The following is a 24168-nucleotide window of genomic DNA, read 5'->3' as shown; positions in this document are numbered from 1 at the left end:
CAAAGGCCACTTTGCTGATAGGGGGAGGCTTAATTTCTTCTCATCTGTACACCATAAGTCCAGATATGAAACATTTAAGGTGAGTGAATCTCCTTCATAGTTTATCCAATACCACTTCAGTGACTCCTTTACCTGCTCTCTTCACTGTTTGGGATGTGGGAATAAGCAGCTATGGCTCTGTTGGAGGCCTGAGTCTGTGGCTGTTGTGAATTCCTTTGCCGTGGAAGGGAAGAAGTGGAGTATCTCTTCTGGCCACAGTAGCACTAAAAAGGGGAAGGTGCTGAGGGGGAAAGTTTGTCAAGCCAAGAAAAGGTTGAAAGAACAATGAATTAGAGGAGAATGCACGTATATAAAAAGTGATATTTTAAATTACTATTAGATTGTTAAATGTGTAAAATCTAGATTGTTCTACTAATATTAATGTCTGTTATTGCATTGCCTATTATAAAACAAACACATTCTCCATATGCATTGTCTAACTTATATTTTTCCTAGTTGAGCATTATTTTGACCAACATTACAGTCTTTGTTTTGACATTTTAAATAGAATCTTTCTCTTCTTTTCCCTCAATGGGTCACTACTTGTGTGTGTGTTTTTAAAAAAATAAAATAAAACACACACACACACACCCGCTTTCTCTCTGGGTTGAGAATCTGTGTACTGCTTCTAGTGAAAGTTCAGGATTTAAATATTTTTTAAATATCACTTTCAAACTTTTTTGTTGGAGAAGTACAGTTAGGCAGATTTTAGCAACCTAGCAGTGAATACTTAGCTCAATTAAATACAGAAGATTCAGAAAGATCAAATTGTAATATTGTTGTGTAATCTAAAACTTCCTAGGGTTTTTCTGCTGGGTTTATAGCCTCCAGGGCTTCATAAGTAACTGTATTGGCCTGTCTTATTTTAGCTAAAGTCTTTCTCAGAAATCTGTCTCCCACTCTCCCTCTGCAGTTCTTCCAGACTTTCCTCCTCCAGGATTGTATCATTGGCTAAATTTTGCAGCAAAGACTCTTATACCAACTGGGAGAACTTGGGTGGAGCAGTTTGGCAAATCATACAGTTGCTTCCTGTTGTTGGACTGAAGGGGTAGTGCTGATTTTGCACAAAACTTATAATATAAAAATCAACCTTCCCATGTTTTTTTTTTCCTGTTTCAGCATTTTAGGAACATGACTCCTTAGTCAGACGCTTGGGTGCTGATCTGAATGGGCAACTTCATGCATTTAATTTTCAGCTACTTACTACAGATACTTGTGTAAGCTACTGTTGTCAACATGGCCAGTTATATCACCAGTCTTTGTGAAGCACAGTCAAGTTTTTCACCTCCAGCCCAAAAATATGAAGACTTCTCTTTAGTGTCTTAACTCTGTGTAGCCTCCTTTCAGCAAGGCGGAACCTCTGCTCTGGCTCTTCAGGTCCACCTATCTTGTTCTGTGCTTTTAGATATAAAGCTACAAACAAAGTCAACCTCATACCAGGCAATGTAAAGTATGCTTCAGATCTGATATTTTACATTACTTTAACTCTTCATGACATTCCCTCCAAAAAAGAGAGCGGACTATGTTCATTCACCCACGGCAAGGACCTATCCCTAGCACACTGCAAAGTCTCAGATCAAAGCAGAAAACTTTTTTGTACAATTTGGCATATGTTGAAAACTAGTTCTTCCCTGTGTGTGGGCAGATGTCTCTTAAGAATGATTAGGCAAAATGATAAAAGGCTGTTAAATCTAGTTTTGTTTGCCATTAACCCTGAAATAAGAAGTTTTTTGTGGTTTTTTTCTAAATATATAAAATCCTGGCTTTTATCCCTAGTGTTGAGTGGACCCACCCGTTTCTGTTTCCAGGCAAATCACTCTGTACTATTTTAGTTTCTTTGCTTACTTGGACACTGTCACTGATTATTCTGAGGCACTTACAGTAAGCTTTTCAGTGTTGGTGGCATCTTTACCTTCAATCAGGAATGCCCATTGTGTTCAGTTTAAAAAGTTCTCCCCTTAAAAGTAGTGTGGATAAATAAAACTCTGCGTATAATCTTTCTGGCCTATTTTGTATTGGGCCTGTTACAGTGGCTTTCACAATCATGATAACCCTCCTAAAGTGTGGATGCAAAGCTTTATCTTTGATTTTCTGTACCAGTCCAGACACCGGATCTATAGGATGATATTTCTTAACTAATCTACTGAAGAAATCATTTCACCTCTGAAAACTACACTACCAATTTTGTTGGTATAACTTATGTTGCTCAGGGGTGTGAAAAATACACCCTAACCGATGTAAGTTACACCAACAGAAGCACTGGAATGGATAGCACTATGTCAGAGCTTCTCCGGCCCCCCAAATTTGAAAATGAAAAACCTTGATGACAACCTTCTCATGTTACTCAGGGCCCATCAGCCATCATTTAAAAGCCTTCAGAAACATGGTTGTGAGTGAACAAGTGGAGAGTCTATTCCAGTCCTCAAAAACTTCAGCATCAATTATCACCCCAGGCCCTTTGTTACGAAGATAGTTAACAAGGTAGTGTCTGATTAGCCAAACAGTAGCACACCTCTCTTAATAGTCCCTGATTCAAGTCCTGGGCTAGTTGGTCTGATGTGTGGATACTTGGCGCAATTCTTACTTTGCTTCCAGCCAGCAGTTGCAGCAAATTGGTATATGAACATCTTGGCTCAGATCCAGTGTTTGTATCTCTTGGTGAATTCATTCTTAATATTAACAGCTATCTGATATCAGATCCAGAAAAGCTGGTCATCAGAACAGATACCATGCTCCATGTAGGGAGAAACATACCTAGACTTTTATATGACTTGGGAGGATGGGGAGATTGAGGTGAAATCTTTACTCCATAGTACAGATCTTCTCATTTTATAATTGCTCCTTTAAATGGATTTTGCTGTTTTTAGTACCTGGCTGGTTTTAGGAAATTTCCTCCAGTGAAATCCAATTGAAGTGTAATAATTGTTTAGTAAGTACTCTTCTACAAGCCTTTGGAGTGTTAAATGTCGACCACAGTGCCATAGAAATATTGGCATACAGCATTTAAGAAATTACCATAAATTACTGTAGCCTCTATTTGTTAGAGTATTCTTTTGTGTATGTTTTCTATGATGTTTGGTGCAGTAGAGAGATGGAGCAGTTTATTCCTATAAACAATATAATGGTTCAATCTACTAATTTTCATTTGTTTTCGAATCTATTCGGATTAATTTTGATTTTAAGTGCAAAATGTTGTCATCCTCTTACCATAGTTCTGTGCATACTTTCACCCTGAAGTTTTTATTATTTAAACAGATGACTTGATTCAGTTAAATCAGGTGGTCACTGTATGTACATCAGAACAACTTAGACTTATAGCACAAAGGAACGCATGATATGTCAAGGCAGAGGAGGGAATGAGAGAAAGGAAAACCGTATCTGTAAAGTAAAACAGTTTATGCCTCAATGTGTCATCTCCTTCACAGTAACTTGCATGTGAATTTTTAATCTTAAGTTTTTGCACAAACATTTTATGCAAGAGGAATTTCTTCTTGCAATGACAAACACCATTGAGCTGATACGTCTTCTCCACTCCTCGTGTCTACACTGCAGTGTAAGATCAGGATTTGAACTAAGGCTCAAGCATAACCCCCCTTCTGTCTACACACACACACTGTTCTAACCCAGGATCCCAGGACCTCACAGGGTGGACAGTCCAAGTCTGAATCAAGCCAGGACACAGGGCTCTAGCTCTATTGCTTTGCAATTCAGAGATAGCCCCTCTGGTCTGGACTCGTGATCTGGGAGTCTGCCAAAAATATTCCATAATCCCATGGGTTGATTTTCTTTGTCTTGTGGACAGTCAAGTTTTCCAATAGTGCACCACAAAAGAAAGGCTAACGCGAACGCATTTTTGTAGGGCTAGGAAGTCTGGGATATAGGTGGTTGGACTCGGGCCCGCATAATGCAATGTAGATGCTGGAGCCCCAGGTTGGGACGTAGGGTTCAGCAGTTCCTAGTCTGGGGTTACAAATGAATGTAGACACTCAAGTCCTAGGTTAACAAATGCATTGTCTGCTAACTTGAGTACTACTAACTCTGGGCATACATGGCAGTGTAGATGTACTCTTGCCTGTCTAAGGCATGTGGTTAGTGGGTGTAACCACATACCCTGTGACTGTGTTGAGGTTGTGGCATGTCTGCATATGTGCACACGTTGTCATCTGATGATTCTCAGTAAGTGCATTACAAATGATGTCTTTGTAATACTGAACCATTCAAGGGGAGGGGTAATGTCTTTTACTGGAGCAACTTCTGTTGGTGAAAGAGACAAGCTTTCGAGTACCTCAGAGTTCTTTCTAATAGTGTCTATTAAAATAACAATTTGGAAACTGTTCATGTAATTGCCGTTGGAGAAATAGCTGGAAGAGTGTGCTACCGTTACTAGTACTGCAGATCCAAAATAATGTGTGAAATATATTTTTAAAGTATTGAGTTTGAGAAACCTCTTAAGTGGTGAAACTGTTCCAGGTCTCTCCCCAAAAAGAATAAGTATTTCACCCTCCCACGTACATCTGCTGTTTTCTAATTTTGATGAAGAAATAAAAAGGATTCCAGTAGTTCTCTTACTTCACTATATAGTACAAAATGTTTTTCAAGCTTGCAGTATTTGTGAAGAAAGGTTTGAGCATGTAACTTTCACCATTAGGGTCATAACATCTTCATCTGTTCACAGGTGGTAAAAAAACAAATATCTAGAGAAATTTATTTTCAATTTATGTAACAGATACTGTTGCGGGAGTCGCATGGGGCAGCTGAGTAGTTCACAGCCATCCCAGAACAGTGGGTTCAACACGAAAGCAAGCAAAGCAGCCTAATCAGAGACAGTGTGACTCTGTGATTTATGCAGGGCAGGTTGCCCAGGACTGGGCTCCTGCAAGATAATTTTCTCTGCAGTGTGCAAGTGTGACTTCAGAGCTGACTGTTTCAAACTAGCCTCCTACAGAAAATAAACCTTTTGAAGATTTTGTAATTAACACGTGTGTCCCCCCTTCCCCCCCCCCCCACACAGCTGTCTTCAGCTTGATTTTTTGTTATGACTTTAAAGAATGTGGACATCTATTACTCTGGCTTGTTCCTGAATTACCTTGTATTTTTGATGCTGTGATGAACATTTGAGTGATAGCAAGCTCAAGAGGAAGAGGGAATATCTGAAGCTGTTCACAGACTAACTGAAGAAAAGAAGTCCCACCAATGAACTATATTCTCTGCAATCTTCTTCCCTTAATATTTGGGTCTAGTGCATCAACTCTTTCATCTTCCTTGCCAATTGTGAAATTTCTGATTCTCTTTTGAAAGCCGGGCTTTATGATTTTTGCGGGAGGGGTGAGGCAGTTAACACTTGAAGGCTCTTGTTTGCCTGGGCCGACTTCCTCTGCTCTTCCTGCTAATTGTCTGTGTTGGCTATTTCTCATTGTTCCCAATTGATGACTCAGAGAAACAGGAAAGAGACCCCTTGATTAACAAAGAAAGCCCTACCAAGAAACAGGTGCCTCTGTTCTGGCTGAACAAACACACCATTCTGGATTTTTTCTTAAGATTTCTATCCACAAGCATGAGGCTTAAGAGGAATGGGTCATACACACTAAGCAGGTAAGAAACAGACTGCATATTTACTCCTTTGACTTCTTGCCATTAAATCTGCACAAAAATCAAAACCTTTTTTTCTGGTGATAGGATATGTAAAACTGCAACAAAAATCAGTGTTTTGTCTTCAAAAAAACCCCAAAAGGTAGATATCAGAATATATAACATGGAGCTTAGTTAATTTCTATATAGCATTTTATGTCAGCTTTGTTTTAAAGTGCAGGTATCTAGAAGTGGAGTGGAGGAGTGGACTCAAGGGATAAAGAAACCTGCTCCGTTAAAGGTGCAAAGCTTTAGGAAATCTCTCTATCTTTGGGGAAAAAAATAATTTTTTTGGTCTTTGTTAGTGAGGCGATTAAATTCAGTTTTTAAACTACATTTCAAGTTGACAGTATTCCCTTTAGAGGGAGTATCACTATTGGAACAGTTTAATCTTTGTTTTGTAGCAAATAAGTGCTACTTGCTAACAAGCAACGTTATAGCTTCAGATACGTCAAACTGCCCAATTCACCCGGCCAAATCTGTTTTTTAAAAATTATTTCTGTTTAAAACAAAGAAACAAAAAAAACCTCTCCTGTTGCTGTGTGGAAGACTCAGAAAAACAAGGGATGTTAGAGAAACAAGGTGGGTCAGATAAAATCTTTTATTGGACTCTGTTGGTGAGAGAGACAAGTTTTTGAGCCACACAGAACTGGTGTGGGCAATAATACTGTGTAAAGCAAACCGAGCATTAAAGAAAACAGTTTTCTTGTTCAGCTAACAACACATCTAACCTGTTAGCAGAAAGATTTTTCTTTTGATCTTTGCAGTTTTAGTTTGGAAGGCCATATTCTGTTTGTCAGGTGCATTGACAGACCAGTGGTTAAGACTGCTTTGGAAGGGAAACTGTAAATGTCAGTGTGCTGGAAGGTAATATGGTAAATGAGGGTGTTTTTAAAAATCACTTTTAAGAAAATTGAGGCTACTATGTTAAATGACTGCAAACAACTTGCAGTACCTGGTACAGAGGTATCTATCTATTTTTCAGTTTGGTGCACAGAATGTTGCATGTTTTATAACTACAAGGCGGAGTTGTACAGCTAGATGAGAGTACCCAAAATTATTCAGTATGTTCAGAGACTGAACTGCAGATTGTGGGGGTTATCACCCCCACTCAAAATGTCTTGAATGACTGTAGTATTTAGGAAGGTGTTAGACTGAATGAATAAAATGTTAGTGTGGTTGTCAAGAATAACTAACTGATACAATGTGAATTAACTTTTGATGTAGAGTCCATTGATTTCTCTGAATCTATAAACTGAAGTAGATACATAATTTTCCTAATGAATTGCTCAATATCTATGGGTTCTAAATTAAATAAAATGTTGTGTATATCGTTTACTGAGGGGGTCTAGAACATTGTTTGAAACATCATCCTTAAAACAAAAATATGATTTGGTTGTAGCTTCCTGTATCTACTATACCCCAAAATGTTTTGAACAGATTATTTATATATTTTTTAAAAACTGTATAACTTGCAATAGTTTCTGAATGCAGTGAGCAGATACTGACTGCTGTGGAGTTTACTGTTAATATTTGACCTGTATGGTAAGTCACATAGATTCTGTTTTAATCAGAATTACCCACCAATCTCTCCATTATGAATATAATCTTAAAAAATGTATCAGATTTCACTTAAATAAAATAGTTGTTTCTGCACCTCCAATGTCCTTTACTGTCTGATCCCCAAACATTTATTTGCATATACCAACTTTTTCATTAGAGGTAAATAATAGACAGTCTTAAATGACAGCTGATCAGGATGCAATTGTGATGTGATTGGTTAATCAAATTCCAGAGCTTACTATTTGTGCTAAGAAGGTAAACGGACTTATCCAACCCATTTCTGCCTTTAGTAAGTCACAAGCCAGAATTTTTCTCATGTGTAACATAGTAATTCTTTTTACTTTGGCTTTCTTTTTTTATTTTATGAACGAATAAGTTAGTGTTTGTACAGTAATTCTGAATGTTAAAGTTCTAATCAACAAACCTTAATAAACATCCAAAGACCTATAGAAATACTATATCATAACCCCATTCTCTCTTCTTGAACAGCTGAACTAGAATTTCCATGTCTTGATGATACATGTTTAGTTAATATCTCTGAATTGGTTGGAGGCATGGTTAGTGGCAATGTGACTGCATTAAGTGGACATGTCGTCATTGTACTGTTGCATGAGATTGCATCATCCTGGAAATCTAGGCACGTCTGATCTTGGTGTCTTTTGTGCTGAAACTCCAAATCCAGGTTTGAATCTTGGAGCTAGTCTCATGTTATGGATGGTCAGGGCTGACTAAACTTGACATGCTAACACAAGTTAAAATACAACTTGTCCCATCTATTCTATCCTTCACGGTCTCTTCTTAGAGGTGAAAGGTTTTTTAATGCCTCTTTAGGCATTTCATACAAACCATCCTAAATTGTCTAAAACCATGGGGGTGTAGTAAATAGAGGCCTGATGTACCCTACAGATGCTACAGCAGCAGATCTAGACAATTGCTACAGCAAAAGAAGGGGTTTTTCTTTTGCCATTGTTAATCCGCCCCCTCGAGAGGTGGTAACTAGCTTGATGGAAGAATTATTCTGTTGAAGTACCTGAAATAGGACATTTGGGTGGTATTTAACTTAATGTAGTTAAATGTTAGCTCCTTCTCCCTCCAGTCTTCTTACATATCCCACTGCACTTTGTCACGCGTTGAGTGCAGAACCATAGTTATGAACAAGAAACTCTCATAAGAAGTCATAAACTTGATATAAATACAAGATTCTAGGGTTTTCATTGAATTGGTATTACAGAAGTATTGTGAACCTGTGTGTGTGTGTGTGTGTGTGTGTGTGTGTGTCTAGTTCAGAATTTGTCAAAGTATCCTTCTTGAGGAGATGTGCCTCAATTCTGTCAATAACGAAGTGGATTGCCAGCATCTCCTTGGAACTATTGTGAAGTCAGCTTTGCTGCTGAAATGTTGGTCTGCAATATTGCCTATATTTCTGTGTATTGCATATTTTCCTTTTACAAATTGTATGCTTTGGAGGTCATCCTAACTCTTATTTTTATTTGCTTAGTGTTGTACTTATTGTCAATGAAAAATGCACCAGTGCATTATCTTAATCTGTTTGCAAGTTCTGTGTTTTTTCCAGTATCTCTTCTCCCGAATCCTCTCTTCATACTAGTCAGCGCCATCCTTTTTGTACAAGAGACCTGGGAAATCTCTTGCATTATTTACCCTGCCTCTCCTTCCTCCATGTGTATGGTTCTCCTACTGGTTTAATTATAGCAGGATGTAAGGACATGGGAAGAATGATCCCAGACCCACCTAGTCTGAAAATAATGGTGTGTTGGACTAGCTTAGTCATTGGTGTCCTTAAAACATTAGTGGCTGGGCTTTTTTGTAAAGGTGCCAGTATAACTATCCACACTATGGGGTTGTACTACTTTAACTATGACCAGGTCTAGTCTGTTGAAAGGCTTTGCTGATATACCTCTACCATACTATGCTGGCAAAGAGCTTCTAGCAATGTGGACACAGCTTATGCCAGCAAAACTGTGCTTTTGCTGGTGTAGCATATTCCAGCCCTCCCTCTCCCCCGCCCCCTACACACAGTGCAATAAGCTGAATCAGCAAAAACACAAGTTTTGCTTGTTTAAGCTATCTTTGTGCTAGAAAATTTTACCAGCACAGCTGTGTTTGTCACTTTCTGCCTCATCACACCCCTGACCAACATAGGTATTAGAAAAGTTTGCAATTTAGATGTAGACTACATCAATTTCTAAATTGATACAGTTACAGAGATACAAAACTGTGCAGAATCTTAAGGCTTGTCTTAATAGTGCATTCTGCAATTCATGTGCGGTGGTCATCCCAAACACATGGCTATGAAAATCTTACAGCACATCTGGTCTATGCATTAAGGCAAACATAAATGGTATAGGGTGAAGATTTTAGTCCTAGATTTCTTTTTCATTTCTGGGAAATAGTCTATCACAGAAGGTAACTTTCCATTGTTTTTTCTGCAATGAGTTGCAAGAACTTGTGTGCTTTTTCTGCATCTTCTCAGTCTGTTGTAGGAGCTCTGAACTTCTAATCTGTTTTGTGTGGCTGGAGCATTGAACTATAGAAGGGTCATATCTTATTTAATTTAGTTACAACATTTTTATTTTCTGTTGGTCTCTGATTTGACTTCTTGCTCCTAAGTTAACGCTGTCTGGTTTGTATTTCAAACCCTTGGTAATAGGAAAAGGAATGCAGGGTGATGTTGCATTCTGAGGGCAGGCAGGATGAAGCCTTGAAAATGCACTATGCAGTGTTTGCAGCTGACCATTCAATTAGCACCTCGGTTACTGATTAACATTCATTTTACTCTCTTGAAAAATCTCTCCTTATTCATCCTGCTGTGTCAAATGGCTTTGTTGTAAATTCAAACAGCTGAGACTCCAGAGCTGCTTTTTTTCTTTCTCCAGTGCTATATTCTACAAGATCACTTTGATTTCTCTTGTGTTTGGAAACGCTTGTTTGTGCCTTTCAAATGGAGGGGTATGCTTATGTGGTGGGAGGTCTCTGATCGTTGGTGGCTGCTTTCAGAAGAAGTGTATGCAAGCCAGCATGAGGCACCAGCAGCTAAGCAAATCAATAGAGCCCTGCAAATCTGCAGTTATCCGCTTTATGTCCTCAGACCATGTTTGCAAATCACGGATTGGATGCAGATAAAAAATACAAGGCTCTGCAAATCAATGGCTGTACCTATGTATGATTCCATTGTATGGTGTACAGCCAGGTTGTCACTTCTCTACCTGTCCTGTTGAGTTTTTGCTTGGTTGAATATTTTTTTCCTGAGAAGCATGTTATTTAACTATCCAGAAATTATGGATCACCACAACAGTGAGTGCATTGAGAGCCTGTTGATATTTTTATGGAAATGACATTCTATGCTGTGCTTTCTTGTTTCCAACTGAGTTGGCCCATCAGCCTAGTAGTATGGCTTTTCCCTTGTAGGGTTTTTTATTCCCAGTTGCCCTGGCTCACTAGTAGTTGGAAAAGGCTAGGATTTGAATTTGCATAATCAAGAACCTTTATTAGAATTGGAACCTTAAAAAGGCAATGCACTGCTTTTTTGGGGTGGGGCAAAGGAAGAAATGGTTAAGAGTAACTTGTTTAACATGACTCCTTCTGCTGATGTAAAAAAAATTTTGGCTCCCAAAATTAATCCCATCTAGACCTTGCTTAGAAGTTCAGAACTAGGGGCAATGATGAATGGGGCTATTGTACAGGTTTCCCTGTATAAGGAAACATTTTTTTGAAGACTTTCTCCAAAAATGGTTTTAATGGCATAAAGACATGAGCCAAGGTGCAGTGCCAGCACTGTTGACTGAGCATTGTGTGAATCAGTCTCAAGAATCAGATCAACGATGGCAATTTTTGCCTATATGATACTCAAGGGTTGGTTTGTAGAAGTGCTCTTACATTTTCTGTAGCTAATTGTGACCTCAACTAATTTTATTCCAATTACAAATGAATTGTGTGTGTTGTACATGATGCTGCTTCGCTGGCACTAAAATGCTTCTTTTTAAATTTGGGATTGCGGTGGGATGACTGCAGACAATCACATTAGTGGAGGCTTGTTTCTTGTTCATGGTTTGCTGTGCTCCCACAGTATATTGGCATTGCCTATTTATTTGTGAAATGGGCTGCTATAATACCTCAGGAGGTTGATCCACCTTCCATCCCGAAAATGATGGGATGATTGCCCAAGGAGAGGGAGGTAAGTGTGCTGAGCGAGTGCGCGCGCGCATGCACCGCACACACGCACACACAAAGCCAACCCTACTGTTCCAGAATTTAAATACAGGGTGTTTTCACCTCCATGTGTGGGGCTTCAGTTATGCAGCCTGAAGTTAGTGTGAATTAAACTTTGTGTAGAAACTGTACATATAACTGAGAATTTACATATCTCTCCTGTGTGCTTGCTCATACTGTTTTGGAAATGTGTGAATCTTTGCCCTCAGTCACATTTAGCATGTCTGTATTTATCCCTACTTTTTTGCACGTATGTAAAGTTGTTAGCATTTTAGTATCAATCAGCTGAAAATTAATATACAAAGATTTAACTTTTAAAGGTGGTTAACATCCCCTTCCAATATGGGACTTAAAAACTTTATGCCCCTAAGGATGAAATTTCACTAGGACTTGCTCTGCAAATTGTAGTATGGTGTTAACAAAACTGTTTGACAATATGGATTTGAAACTGGGCCCTCCTGATGGTGACTTGGACTATATTTTTTGATGATCAAATATTCTTTCAGATACCCTTTAGTCAGCCAATTCAGATCAGCGGAACATGTAATATACACTAATGCTGTAACATAAGTCTGGAGCAGTAATCCTTTAGTGCCAGACTTCGTTTAAAACAAATTAAACATTTTTGTGTGTTAAATGGAAAATTATTTGTTTTAAAGACTATCTGTACAGTCTGTTCAAAAATGAAAGGATTGAGATACAAGATGTGAAGAGCATCTTTACTTTTAACAGACATCTTAATCTTGTCAAGCTTTAGTCACTCTTCCCCAACTTTCACTCCTATCCTTTTGGGAATATTTTTTGTGGATTATTCTTTCTAATGAATTCACTATACACCTACTGTACACTGTTCACAATAACTTGAACATATACTTATTTAAAAAAGGTTCCAGAAGCAGAAATTGGGTTCACCTCTGTTCGTGTGCTATCACTTTCATCATTTTTTTTCATAGCACGTGTTTGTACTTGGAAAACTTTCACTCTTCTTTTGTATGTAAACAACGCAATGGTGCAACCTCTAGAAAGCTGTCATCTACATTTTAATGCGGAATCTAAGCCAATTTAATATGCTCTGATTAGGACTAGAGTTTTATTTTTAAATTGGTACTTACTATTACAAACTCAGTTCAGTATAGGGTGTGGGAGAAAATATATCACTAAATTCCAGTCTTGACCTGTTCAGCTGTTAACTTCACACCACCCCTAGTAACCTGCACAGTGGAGAGCATTTTAGGGAGAAGAGAAGGACTTACAGCCAGGGTGGAAGGTGTAGAAAGGTGGAAGAATGCCCATTAAAACAGAATATTTAATTTGCCTCTTGATGTACACCAGAATTACCGAAGTCTTAAATTATAATTATGCAAGGAAAGTAGGGGCAGCAAATTAACCCTACGAAGATTCCTACCTTCTCTCCTATGCCAGTGATCATGACTACCAAACGTCGTCACTTGGTATGTGAACACTGAACAGACCAAGGACTGACTTCTCTTTCTTCAGATGATATACTAAGACCGTAACTTTTTAAAGGGATACTGTTGTGTTTCCATAATGAACAAATACATAATGTATTCATTTTCAGTAGTTTTTCAGTGAATGCAGATGTTTAACTTCTTAATATATGCGCAACATACTGGAGGTAGCATGTGACCAGGATTCATCACTGAATTTGGTCTACTGGTTGGATCATTAGCTTCCCTGGCTCGGGCTGGGTACTGATGGGAGTGCGATGTGAACGCTGATCCATGCCCCAGGATGTTTAACTGAAACAATGTGACAGCTCACTTCCCCTCTGCTCACACTAGATCCTATGTCTACAGTTAGCAGGGATGTAAGTTACAATTTCTTTGCGTCCCACTATATTAAAAGATTGAGTTTTGTTGTGATCTGGTCTATGAAAACTCTTCTACTAAAACCAAGAAAGGAAAGCGCAGATACAAATCTATTCTTGATTTCTCTTCTGCTTCTCGACAATCTCTTTTGCAATAGTGCAGGATGTAATATCAGTAATTTCACTCTGCTGCTAGATCACCTAAAACAAAAAAGTACTTTTCTTAAGTTTTTCCCTGCAGGAGCACTGCAGAAGTGCTGGAAAGAGTGCCGGATGTAGATGTTGTGTAGCTGAATAGGTGATACCAATACTAGTGATGTTCTAGGTGGTCCCAGTAGTCGAAAGATTTCCATTGCACCGAATTCTGACTCCTTTTCACAGATGCATAAATATTTTATTGTTTTGGAGTCAGTTGTATCTCTTAGCCCTGGGCAAGGTGTTAGCTAATTCTCATTTAGTACTTTCACACCCTGCACATCTCTTTTGAGGCACTGACACACTTAGGTGTTCACCCAGACCAGTAAGGGCTTCTATCACCACCTGCCTGAAACCCTGTGGCTTCTGTACTTTGCTTCTGACACCAGCAATGTGCTCGCAGCATAATGATCTCACCCTGGCTTCCATGAGCCTGGTTAATCCTTGCAGCCCTTCCAGTCCCAAATCTTCTCAAAACCATCTTCCCTGCAGTGTCCAGACCCTCTCACTGGATACTCACGGAAGTTAAGTTTGCTGCCTCCAAAAAGACAGTGTACACCAGTCTGAGGACTTCACCCTTCAATTAAAAACATAGCACTGAGATGGTTTTGTAAATAGACAAGAATAAGTTTATTAACAAAGAACAGATAGTTAAGTGGTAATAAGTAAGAACAGAAGACAGATATGGTTACAAGTAAAACAAAATACACATTCTGATGGGTAAAACTTAAATTTCAGTAAGTTACAATCTTTGTCTACGCAGGTTTCTCATCTATAGTCAGTTCCAACTACTCTTAGTTTTCAGGCCAAAAGAATCTACTTTTCATGAGCTCAAAGGATGCTGCTTTCTCTTTGTCCCCTAGGTGCGGGAAGCCAAAATGGCTTTCTTTCTCTTTCTGCTTACATTTCTCAAAGTCTGCTTTCTCTTTTTTAAGGACCAGGAAGGCTTTCTGGGGATGCAGGCTCTACCCTGATCATGATTGTTTAGCAGTCCTTCCCCTGTCCCCTCGCCCCTCCTCCCACTCATTTAGCTTGATGACTTTGTTCACCTTATATGTAGATTTACTTGTCCTCCGAGGTATTTCCTGGCTCAGTTTACATTGGAGACATACAGGCAAAACATTCCTTTGTCTAGGACAGGCTGGGCTTGTGTACTGCTTGCAAAACAACTTTTAAGAACATTTCCAGCACACGTCTATAATTCTTTATATACTGCCTATAATATACATACATCACACAATATTATTAATGACCAGCGTGTTACCAGTCTGCATATGATGATTTACATGACTGTTAGATACAGATTAGGACAACAGTTTTTTGGGGCAATGAGTGTGTCAGGCCTTGTGTGTGTTGCGGTATGGAGTCCCCTCTGCCAGTTGGCACTGAGGGACTCCCTGGATCAAAGGCACATCTGTTAACTCTTCCTTCTTTAAATAAGAGCTAACACTATTTTAATATATTACTCCTAGTTATAACTAGGATTATTAGTATTTGATGTTGATTGTAAGACAGTTGTAGAAGTCCATATGTTTTTCTTCCCCTCCTTCTGACCCATTTTTCAAATCTTTGAGAATTTTGCAAGACTAGAACAGGTATACTAGCTTTTGGTAACCTCTTGGACTATCTCTGATCTTTAAAATGTCCCAGGTGGCATGGTCTGTGAAAGGGGCGTCTTTGGTTATTTCAGTCAGTGTCAAGTATATGTGACCACCATAAAAGAATCTTGGATCTGAGTTGCTACTCTTGCCTAATCTAGACTGTGCATAAATAACTGTTATAACCAAATTGTGTTCAATGTACAATGGAGGGTGTAAAACTTTGCAAGTTGAATCAGTTGATAAATACGTGGGGGAGGTTTTTGGAAGTTTTCATACGGCATGTTTTTATCAAATATAGGCATATGTCTATGAAATTTTCTACAATGTTTCCACAAACCAGCAACTGCATTTTTGATGTACCCAAACAGAAAAACCCTCAGGGTTTAGCTAGTGCAGAAGCCAAGGTTTGTCAAACACTTCAGATTTGCTGCTAATTGGTCATTTTAGGCTTCCCTTGAGTAGCTTATTGAATGTACATTCTTCAAACCCATTCCTCATTGTGGGTGCTCCAGAGAAGAATTTCCCTTCTGGTTACATTGACTTTGAAGCTTCATATTTCAGACTCATAAATTCCTGGTATTTTTGTGGTGATTAGTTTGAAGGTATGTCTGTGGGTGAGGGATAGCAGTTGCTATAAGTAGGTCATTGACATCCTTATAGAGAGAACATATTGCAGTTTTTCCCAGTAGAATTTCTGAGATTCTCCATCCTTTAATATAGGTTTTTGTTTCTAGGGTCAAGTGTAGTTCCTAGAAAGAAATGTAGTGTCCACTTGGTATCTGATGCATTCCGTAGGACTGTATCCTGCACTTGAAACAGCATGGGCTCTTCTATAAAATGGGAATGATCATGTCTTATCACCTTCCTAATAGAAATGTTATAATGACTAGTTAGTTTGTACAGTGGTTTAAAAATGCAGATTGCTGTATAAATGTTATATGGTGGTAGTCCAAATTAGGCCTGAGACATTCTGTTGGGCATATGATGTTTTGACCCGTTAATCCAGTGTAACAGATCAAAACTCATAACTGTACTGCTTTTTGTCCATTTTATATATGAGTGATGGAGAAATTCTACATAGGAGTCAAACATCCTGAAAATTCAAGCAAAAGTGGTGGCTTTTTCAGTTGAAACTAGTCTTTTAATTTAAGTAGGATTACATGAAATATAAATAATTTAAGAGCTGCAGCAGACTGAGGGGTAAACATCAGTAAATCCAGCCATCCTGTTTCTTACCTACAGATAATTAATAGCCTTCATTTTAAGAACAAACCTTTAATAGTGCCAAACTCCACCTTTTCCCTACAAAATCTGTGTGGGAGAGACTTTGACTTATCTGACTGCTATTTCCTGTTTCCCAGACAAGGGAGGGGAAAATCTGTATGCATTTCCTTGTTCTGAGAAACAAAGGAGAAAACAGAAGGCAGTGGCAACAAGCACATTTCAGCTCCTGCTAAAACAAACTTGAGTTGAATGTACAAACTGAAGAAGGATAGAGTACTTTATTTTGGCTTTCAACTAACCTGAATATTATGTCAATCAATCTGACTGGTGTCACTTCTTGAAAATTTTATAAATTGGTAGAAAAGTAATTACAGTTGACATGGAAGGCTAGACACTTGTTTTATTACATCAGTTAGACTCAAAATAACTTTCCTTCAAAACACTGGAAAAACTGGTCAGTACCTTCCAGATTTTTTGCAGCATGTCTTCCAAAAATCCATTGTGTCCTCCTTTTTTATGTACCATCTTCTGTCTAAGGTGTTTTTTTTACTGAAGCCCTCCATAAACAGGTCTGTGAAGGGAAGATGGATAGAGAAAGATCACATGCTCATCACTGAAATCACTTCTAGGATGTAACACAAAAGCTGATTCTGATGGTAAAAATACACAACAGTTTAGGATAACAAGCAAAGAATAATATCTCCAACTAAAACTGCAAATCTGCGGATATCTGCATATGCGGATGTGGTTGTATTGTTTACCATATTTGTGGATTGGATGTGGATCCAAATTTTTGTATCTGCGCACAGCTCTATTTGTAAAATTATATTGAAGTGCATGTTTATATTGGTAGCCTCAACCTCAAGCTTTCTTTTCCTGAGTCCCCTCCACCTCCTTCACTGACCAATACTCCTCTTCCTCTTACTCCATCCCTCCTTTCATCTAGTTTTGTTTCTCTTTTGAAGCTTAATCAAATTTCTCTTTAATCTCCAAACCCAGTAATTCATATAAAGACTCTTGCCTCTCAGTCAGAGCCCTTGGCTAACATGTGTGCATCCATATTCTGTAGGAAAATTTAGCTGTGGCATTACTACCATTCAACCATTAAATAAACAAATATGTAAATGAATAAATACAACCAGCCCAGTAAACTTAGTTCCTGCTCAGCAATGTGCTGTCAGTCCACTTTAAACTTTCTCACCCTGATTCTCTACGATCTTGCACTTTTTGCAGACATTTACGTCTGTGCACTGTGGTGTAAAACACTAACCAATCAAAATGATAGTGCCATACCTACTTTGTATTGGGGTCGATTACTACTGGTTTAGATTACTATCCAAAGTGTGTAGCAGCGGAGGATCAGGCTTTATGTCAAGAAAAAATTTCATTCACATGGAAGCTACTTTCCGTAGCTTGAAGCACTCTTAATTCATGTTTTACCTCTGCTCTAGTTAAGAGAACTATGTAAGCAATAATATACATAATGCGGCATATAGTTATGGTTCCATATACATGCTTCACAGGCATTAAGAAGTGTGTGTGTGTGTGTGTGTGTGTGTGTGTGTGTGTGTGTGTGTGTGTGTGTGTGTGTGTGTGAGAGAGAGAGAGAGAGAAATTACTCTGTGTAGACAAATATGAGCTATTTTAAAAAAATTTAGATCAAGTAATTAAAGCAAAAAATAAAATTTGAGGAGGCAGTGGAGCTACCTACTGATTAGCTGTTTTAGGACTCTCCTGTCATGTCTGTTGTTTAAGATTGTTAGTGAGCCCAGTAATGGACCTCCTTCCTTGGTGTAAGGATTCTCTTCTTCCATCTGCCATGTGGCAGTGATGGACGCTATCATCTCTTCCCTTTCCCATAGTAGTTCCGTAGCAGCTGTTGTATGGTTTGCTTCTTTTCAGGAAAAATATATTGAACTGAATAATGCATTTGTATTGCTCATATTTTATATTTATTGAAAGTCTTCAGGTAAATACCAGTGAACTATCTGGAATATCCCTCATTGTGGATTAAATGAACACTTAACTGAATTGAGGCTTTCATTCCATTAATGGACTCTGGTGATGTTGTAAATGCATGACTCTAGCGAGACATAACACCTTCCCCCAAAATTGGAATTATAAATCATCTAATTCAAAAGTCTTATGTTTTAACCTATTTCTTACATCATCAAAAAATCTATAATGCATGTAAATGATCACTATATAGTTGACATAATTACTATAGTAAATAAAATAAATCATACATCACAACCAAAGTTAAGGCTTTATAGCAGGGGTGTCAAACATCCGGCCCACAGGCCGGTTACGGCCCACCAACCTTTTTGGTCCAGCCCCTGGCAGCAAGCACGCACTGCTGCGACATCATGCGGCGTTGCACACTCTGGCGGTGTTGTGCGCTGCCGCCAAAGAGTATAATGCCGTTAGATGTTGCGGCAGTGTGTGCTGCCACGAGATCTTTGTACTCTGGTGGCAGCGCGTGGAGCGCTGTGTGCATGAGACACAGTGCTCCAAAAGGCAGGAGAGGGACAGTGGTCTTGGGGCATCGCGTAGTACTATAATTCTTAATCATTGATCGATTCTTTTAATCGTAAAATAGTAGTAGTTGTAGAAGTGAATGTACTGCAGTTTGTATATCGCTGATATCTAGCAAATAAAATGTAATACTACATTAAAATGGTTGTGCTTAGTATTTCGATTGATGGTATGTATGGCCCACTTGAAGTACACTTAATTCAAATCTGGCCCGCCATAGCAAATGAGTTTGACACCCCTGCTTTACAGTGTCATGTTCAGGAAAATATGTAAATGCTAGTGCTGTCTGTCCTGTATATATGGACGTGGTCACTTACTGGAGAGGGGCAACAGTTTCAGAATCATATATTTCTATCAGTAGCTCATTAACCTCAGGACACACACAAAAAGTGTTATAGACAAATTGGTTCTTTTAAACATTTGTTTGGCCTCACCTCTCACAGGAGCCATTACTTAATTACTAAGAATATATACCAAAATAGACAATGTCAGACTTTCAGAGCATCTTTTCCTATCCTTCCTATACCTGGTTCAGTGTCTTGGATCCATAATTTACATAGGTTTGTGCTTCCTTCCTCCTGAGATGTGTACTGAGCAGCTCCAGCTGATTGATCCTTGCCATGGAGAAGGAACCATCTCATATCCCACTAGCAATTTCTCTTGATAGGCTGGAATAGTTGTGCCTTATTGCTCCATTGACCTTCAACTGAGCACTTTGGCAGCATTGAGTGGAGTTTTGAGTTTGCGGATAAACGTAATCTTTTCCTTTTGCTGTCACTACATCTCTTATCCAACCCATTTACAGGAGTTGGTTTGGGTGTATACACTGACTTTTTTTTGCAGGTAGGCAAGTGTGGAAATTTTAGCCAGAGAAAACACGGATTAATAAATGAAGTGGTGACATGCAATCTGTGTTTAAAGAATTGCTGGAGAACGCTATTAAGGGACAGCTATGATTTGGTGCAGTGTTTTTCAAATGGTGGGTCATGTGTGCCCCACCCTCAGCTCTCCTCCCCTCCCACCAAATCACTTTCCTTGAACAGCAGGCAGTGGCATGGGAAACATGATCTAGGTGGCAGGAGTAGGAGCATGGAGGAAGTGTTTGGGGCCAGCGAGTGGACAGTCAGCAGCCAGGCAGTGATCATGGCCCAGCAGCAGTAAGAGAGTGACTGGCTGGGGCTGCAGGAGAGCAAGGGGCTGGGAGCAAGAGCAAGAGTGTGGGCAGAGTTGAACAGGGAACTTGGGCATTGGGCTGGACTGGCTTAGGGGAGAGGGGGGATGGCACTGTTGGGCTGTAGGGGGGGGATGGTCCCAGCCCAGCACAGCAGAGATCCCCCCAGCCAGAGCAACAAGGAGGAGGGCGAGCCCCTGGACATGGGAGAGGCCAACCCACTTTTGAATGGCTCTTGCCTGAAGATGGCCCCTGCACTCCTGGCCATGAGGGAGTGAGCCAGGACCGTGACACATGGACTGCAGAGGGCTCCTGGCATGGCTGCAAGACCAGGGACATCAGATTCTTGTAGATACTAGGTGTGAGGGAGGCTATGCTTGCTGACTGTCATCGATTGAATATTTTTTCATCTTTGTCAGGTGGAATCAATGTTGACTGATGACTAATGATTTAAATGGAATCCTGCCAAGCCTAACTATAGGTGGCCCCATCAGCTCTGTCTACAATAAAATACCAACAGTGAAAAGATGTCTTGTAAACTCCAGGGGGAATTGATTTAAATCACTCATTATAATTGTGATTTAAATCAACAAGCAGGAAACCTTGATTTAAATCAAAGTTTTTTGTACTTTTTAGTTACTTTCATCAAGAAAAGTTGATGCTTATTAATATAATTTGGTACTACTTTTTGCTAGCCAGTAATACACACTATATCTATACAAATATGTATCTTAACATTTATTCAGGTTCATAATTTTTTACTTTTTTGTTAAGAAATGCATCATTCATTTTCTCTTTACTAGATTGTGAGGTATTTTTAATTTATGATACCTGTTAAGTGATATTTGGATGGAAATTGAAATTAAATTAAAATGCAAAAACCTGCATTTTAAAATACATTACTTAGATAAAACAAACTTTGTGTGCTGGATACATAAGAAAGTAGGTTTATCAAAACATTTTTCATTTAAAGTTGTTTTATTAAACAAAGGAAGTATTTATAGTTAGCAAAGCAAACTGATTGTTTCTTGTCACCATGTCCATCATAATTTTAGAACAGTAGCGCTCATCCTCTTGTACCTAATTTTTATCATAGATTGGGAGTTTAAAAGTAGGAAAGCTTGTTTTCCTCTCCCAATCAGTTTCTCAACTTGAAATGAATTAGTCATTGAACTGGACTAGTTGAATGAAATGAAGAAAACATTCTCTGTATCTGCAGAAGAGCAAAAAGTTGGTTTGTTTTAACTGAAATGCAAGACTGTTTGTAAAAGGCTACAAAAGCAGAACAAGTTCTAAGCTGCTGGTCTGTTGCCCAGACTTGGAGAACATGGGGAGTGGGTTGGGTGAGGCTTTCATTTTCATTATTTTTGCTTTTTTAAAAAAGCAAACTGCCAGAATGGGAGCTGTGGTGTGCTGTGCTTTGGAGGAGGTTAATCAGTTGTTTTTATTTTTCCTATCACATGAGGAAGAAATATTGGCTTTCAAGCTCATGTTGATTGACTTTAATGGAAATGAGCCAATAATGAAACACCAAAGAAGTGTTAACCTCAGTTTGCACTCTAGTATTAGTATAATGCAACACCTTGAAGATAGAGGATTATATAAACAAGCTCTGGTTTACCTGTTAACAATCTGCTAAACCTTTATTTGTTTTTTATCTTCCAGTCGGAGTATAGTAGTTCTTGGAGAACATGGGGAGTGGGTTGGGTGAGGCTTTCATTTTCATTATTTTTGTGGTTGAATGCATTTAGCTTTTCAGTAAAGGCTTCAAATCCTGTACTCACAATTAGGATGAGTCCATTTCTAAATAGCCCTTGAAACCCTGTTCCCCTTCACGTCCCTTGCTAGCTGCAACTCCAATTGCGCTTTGGCCTTCCTCATTTCATTCCTGCACGTTCGAGCAGTGTTTATATACTCCTCCCTAGTCATCTGACCAAGCTTCCACTTTTTTTGCTTTAAGTTCGGCCTTTCAGCTAAGATCAAGTGCAGTATCTGTTCTTATCAGTTTAATCTGATAAAATTTTGATAACCCCCCATCAGTTTTGTCTGATTTGATACATCCTCTGTTTTCATATGAGGATTTGATATATACACTGCGTTTCTCAAAACTACACTTGATCTGGCCAAAACAGTATGTAAAAATTTAAATCTATTTTGCTTCAAGGGTTCTGTACCTGTGGGGCGGGGGTCCGCAAATGCAGGCTTGGCTCCGCTCCCCCGACCCCACACTTATCCGCTTTGCGGTGCCCTTCTCTCCCGCTCCAGCCACACGCTGGCTCAGACAGGGGCGGCCTCAGTTCCCCACCTGGGGGGAGAAGGGGTTGGGCTGGGCCTTCCTGATGTGTGTGTGTGTGGGGGGGGGGGTATGAAGCAGCGGCATGGGAGTGGGAGCAGCCACCCCTCAACTTCCTGCTCCATTTTGGATTCCACTTATTCCAGAAAAGTGTCCACACAGGGCTGTGTTCTGGAATAGCTATTCCAGTTGACGTCTCCATGTAGACGCTCCCTTATTGTGGGAGTTGGTGTTACACAAGGATACATTTATTTTGGTTAACACAATGTTTTGCACATTAAGGGGAGAAGAGCTATAACTGAGTTTTAATGTGTTTTTTATCCTTCCGGTCCTGTTACTAAGGAACTGTAATTTCCTTCATGCTGCCTTAGAAAGGGGTTTTTTATATAATATATTCATTCTCTGAATTTCTAAAGCACTTGAGTGAAAAACTGTTTTTAACCTTGCACCATGTTTTTGTACATTGTTTAATAATGTAAAGTCCATTACATTTTTTCCACCTTTGGGGGGGGAACGGGTTGATTGTACTTTTGTGCAGGCATCACCACTGAGATTAAAAATGACTCCCATCTTCTGATCAGTCATTGTTGCCGTTGTCTTGAGTAGGAGCCCACTGCAACTGAAGTCATTGGCTCCCACAGACTAGTTGGCCTTGTACTCAAAGAAAAATGTGCTGGCTTATGTAATAAAGTATGGGAACTTTAGTTGATTCAAGTATTGACTAGGATAAGTATGTAAATAAGATAATACTAGGCTATGACTCTTCTGAAGGATCTGGGGATTTCATGCTTCTGGCCAACTAACAGAAATCATAGAAGATTAGGGTTGGAAGGGACCTCAGGAGGTCATCTAGTCCAAACCCCTGCTCAAAGAAATGCTTGTGAAGTTTGAATGTTACTTGCAGAACTTGCTACATTCTGTTGGTGGTAACTGTTGTTAATGGTTATACTGCATACACATGTCAGAAGTAAACCATACTCCTCTCTGATGTCAAACATCCAAATGCCTATATTGTGAAGGAATGCTAGTGGAAGCCTGCTTTCTTCTTTCTCCCCTGCTAAACAAACACTTCATTTTTCTTAGTAGTGAGACTTTAAGCAGGACTGAGAATACTAACTTTTATGCAGGTTTTCAAAAAGTCATCTCTTTTGAAAATCTTTAAAGAAACATGAGCGCCTGTGTGGAGGGAAAGTGAAGAGAGAATGATGCTACTTTTTACAAAGTAGTTAAGTGACAAATAACTGTTTCTTAACAAAGAGTATAAAGTGTTACTCTCCCCCCCTCCCCAAGAAAGGGGTTGGACTGTGTGTTTGTGTATTTTTATAATTTGGGGAAAAATTATAGTACACCAAAAATGGTTATAAATATTTGTCTTCAGAGCAAGTGTTCTGGTCATGATGCAGTTCTCAACAAAATAAACTAACTGTAGGGGGAAGGTTTGCTATTTACACTCTGAAAGGGAGTGTATTTTCCAGAGTTTTGCATAATTTTTAGACCAAAATATCAGGAAGACTAGGATTTGCTTATGGATTAGGGCTAGTTGCCTCATGCAGATAACCTGTTTTGTAAATGCAGTGAGGAGATTGGTTACATATATCGTAATCCAAATATTGTTGGCAGTATGTCTCTTCTGCACTAAAAGACAAACCTACAACAAATACATTAGCAATCTAGCCCTGGTACTAATGCTAATAGTTGTCACATATAATGCATTTCATCTGATCACAAATTGCTTTATACACCTTTAGTTAACAACCTGCCTGGTATGATAGGTAAGTAATCCCTAATTTACAGGTGTGTGCAGGAAAGGAACCACAAAATGATCCTAAATCCTGACAGGAAGTCAGTTGCAGTTACTGGCAGA

The 24168-nt window shown here is 39.1% G+C and overlaps 1 protein-coding gene and 1 non-coding gene across 4 annotated transcripts in view; both read left to right on the top strand.

Moving 5' to 3' along the window:
* Window positions 1-24168, top strand: part of MOB2 (MOB kinase activator 2) — a 156810-nt gene that overhangs the window by 80759 nt on the left and 51883 nt on the right. Inside the window, exon 1 of one of the 3 annotated variants that reach the window (XM_067540568.1) lies at window positions 5386-5631. The exons of the other annotated variants lie outside the window; for them this stretch is intronic. Coding sequence (XP_067396669.1) covers window positions 5594-5631 — 38 coding nt within the window. The 5' untranslated portion in view covers window positions 5386-5593. Of the gene's footprint in view, window positions 1-5385; window positions 5632-24168 lie in introns of those variants that run through there. 3 annotated transcript variants of the gene reach the window in all.
* Window positions 21967-22151, top strand: LOC137148183 (U2 spliceosomal RNA). Its single transcript, XR_010918462.1, has one exon. It is a non-coding gene; the product is annotated as a U2 spliceosomal RNA (small nuclear RNA).

This window comes from Emydura macquarii, unplaced genomic scaffold, assembly GCF_026122565.2.
Source record: "Emydura macquarii macquarii isolate MOO-44397 ecotype Brisbane River unplaced genomic scaffold, CSIRO-AGI_Emac_v2 contig_587, whole genome shotgun sequence".
NCBI lineage: Eukaryota > Metazoa > Chordata > Testudines > Chelidae > Emydura > Emydura macquarii.
This window is presented reverse-complemented; position numbering and strand designations above follow the sequence as displayed.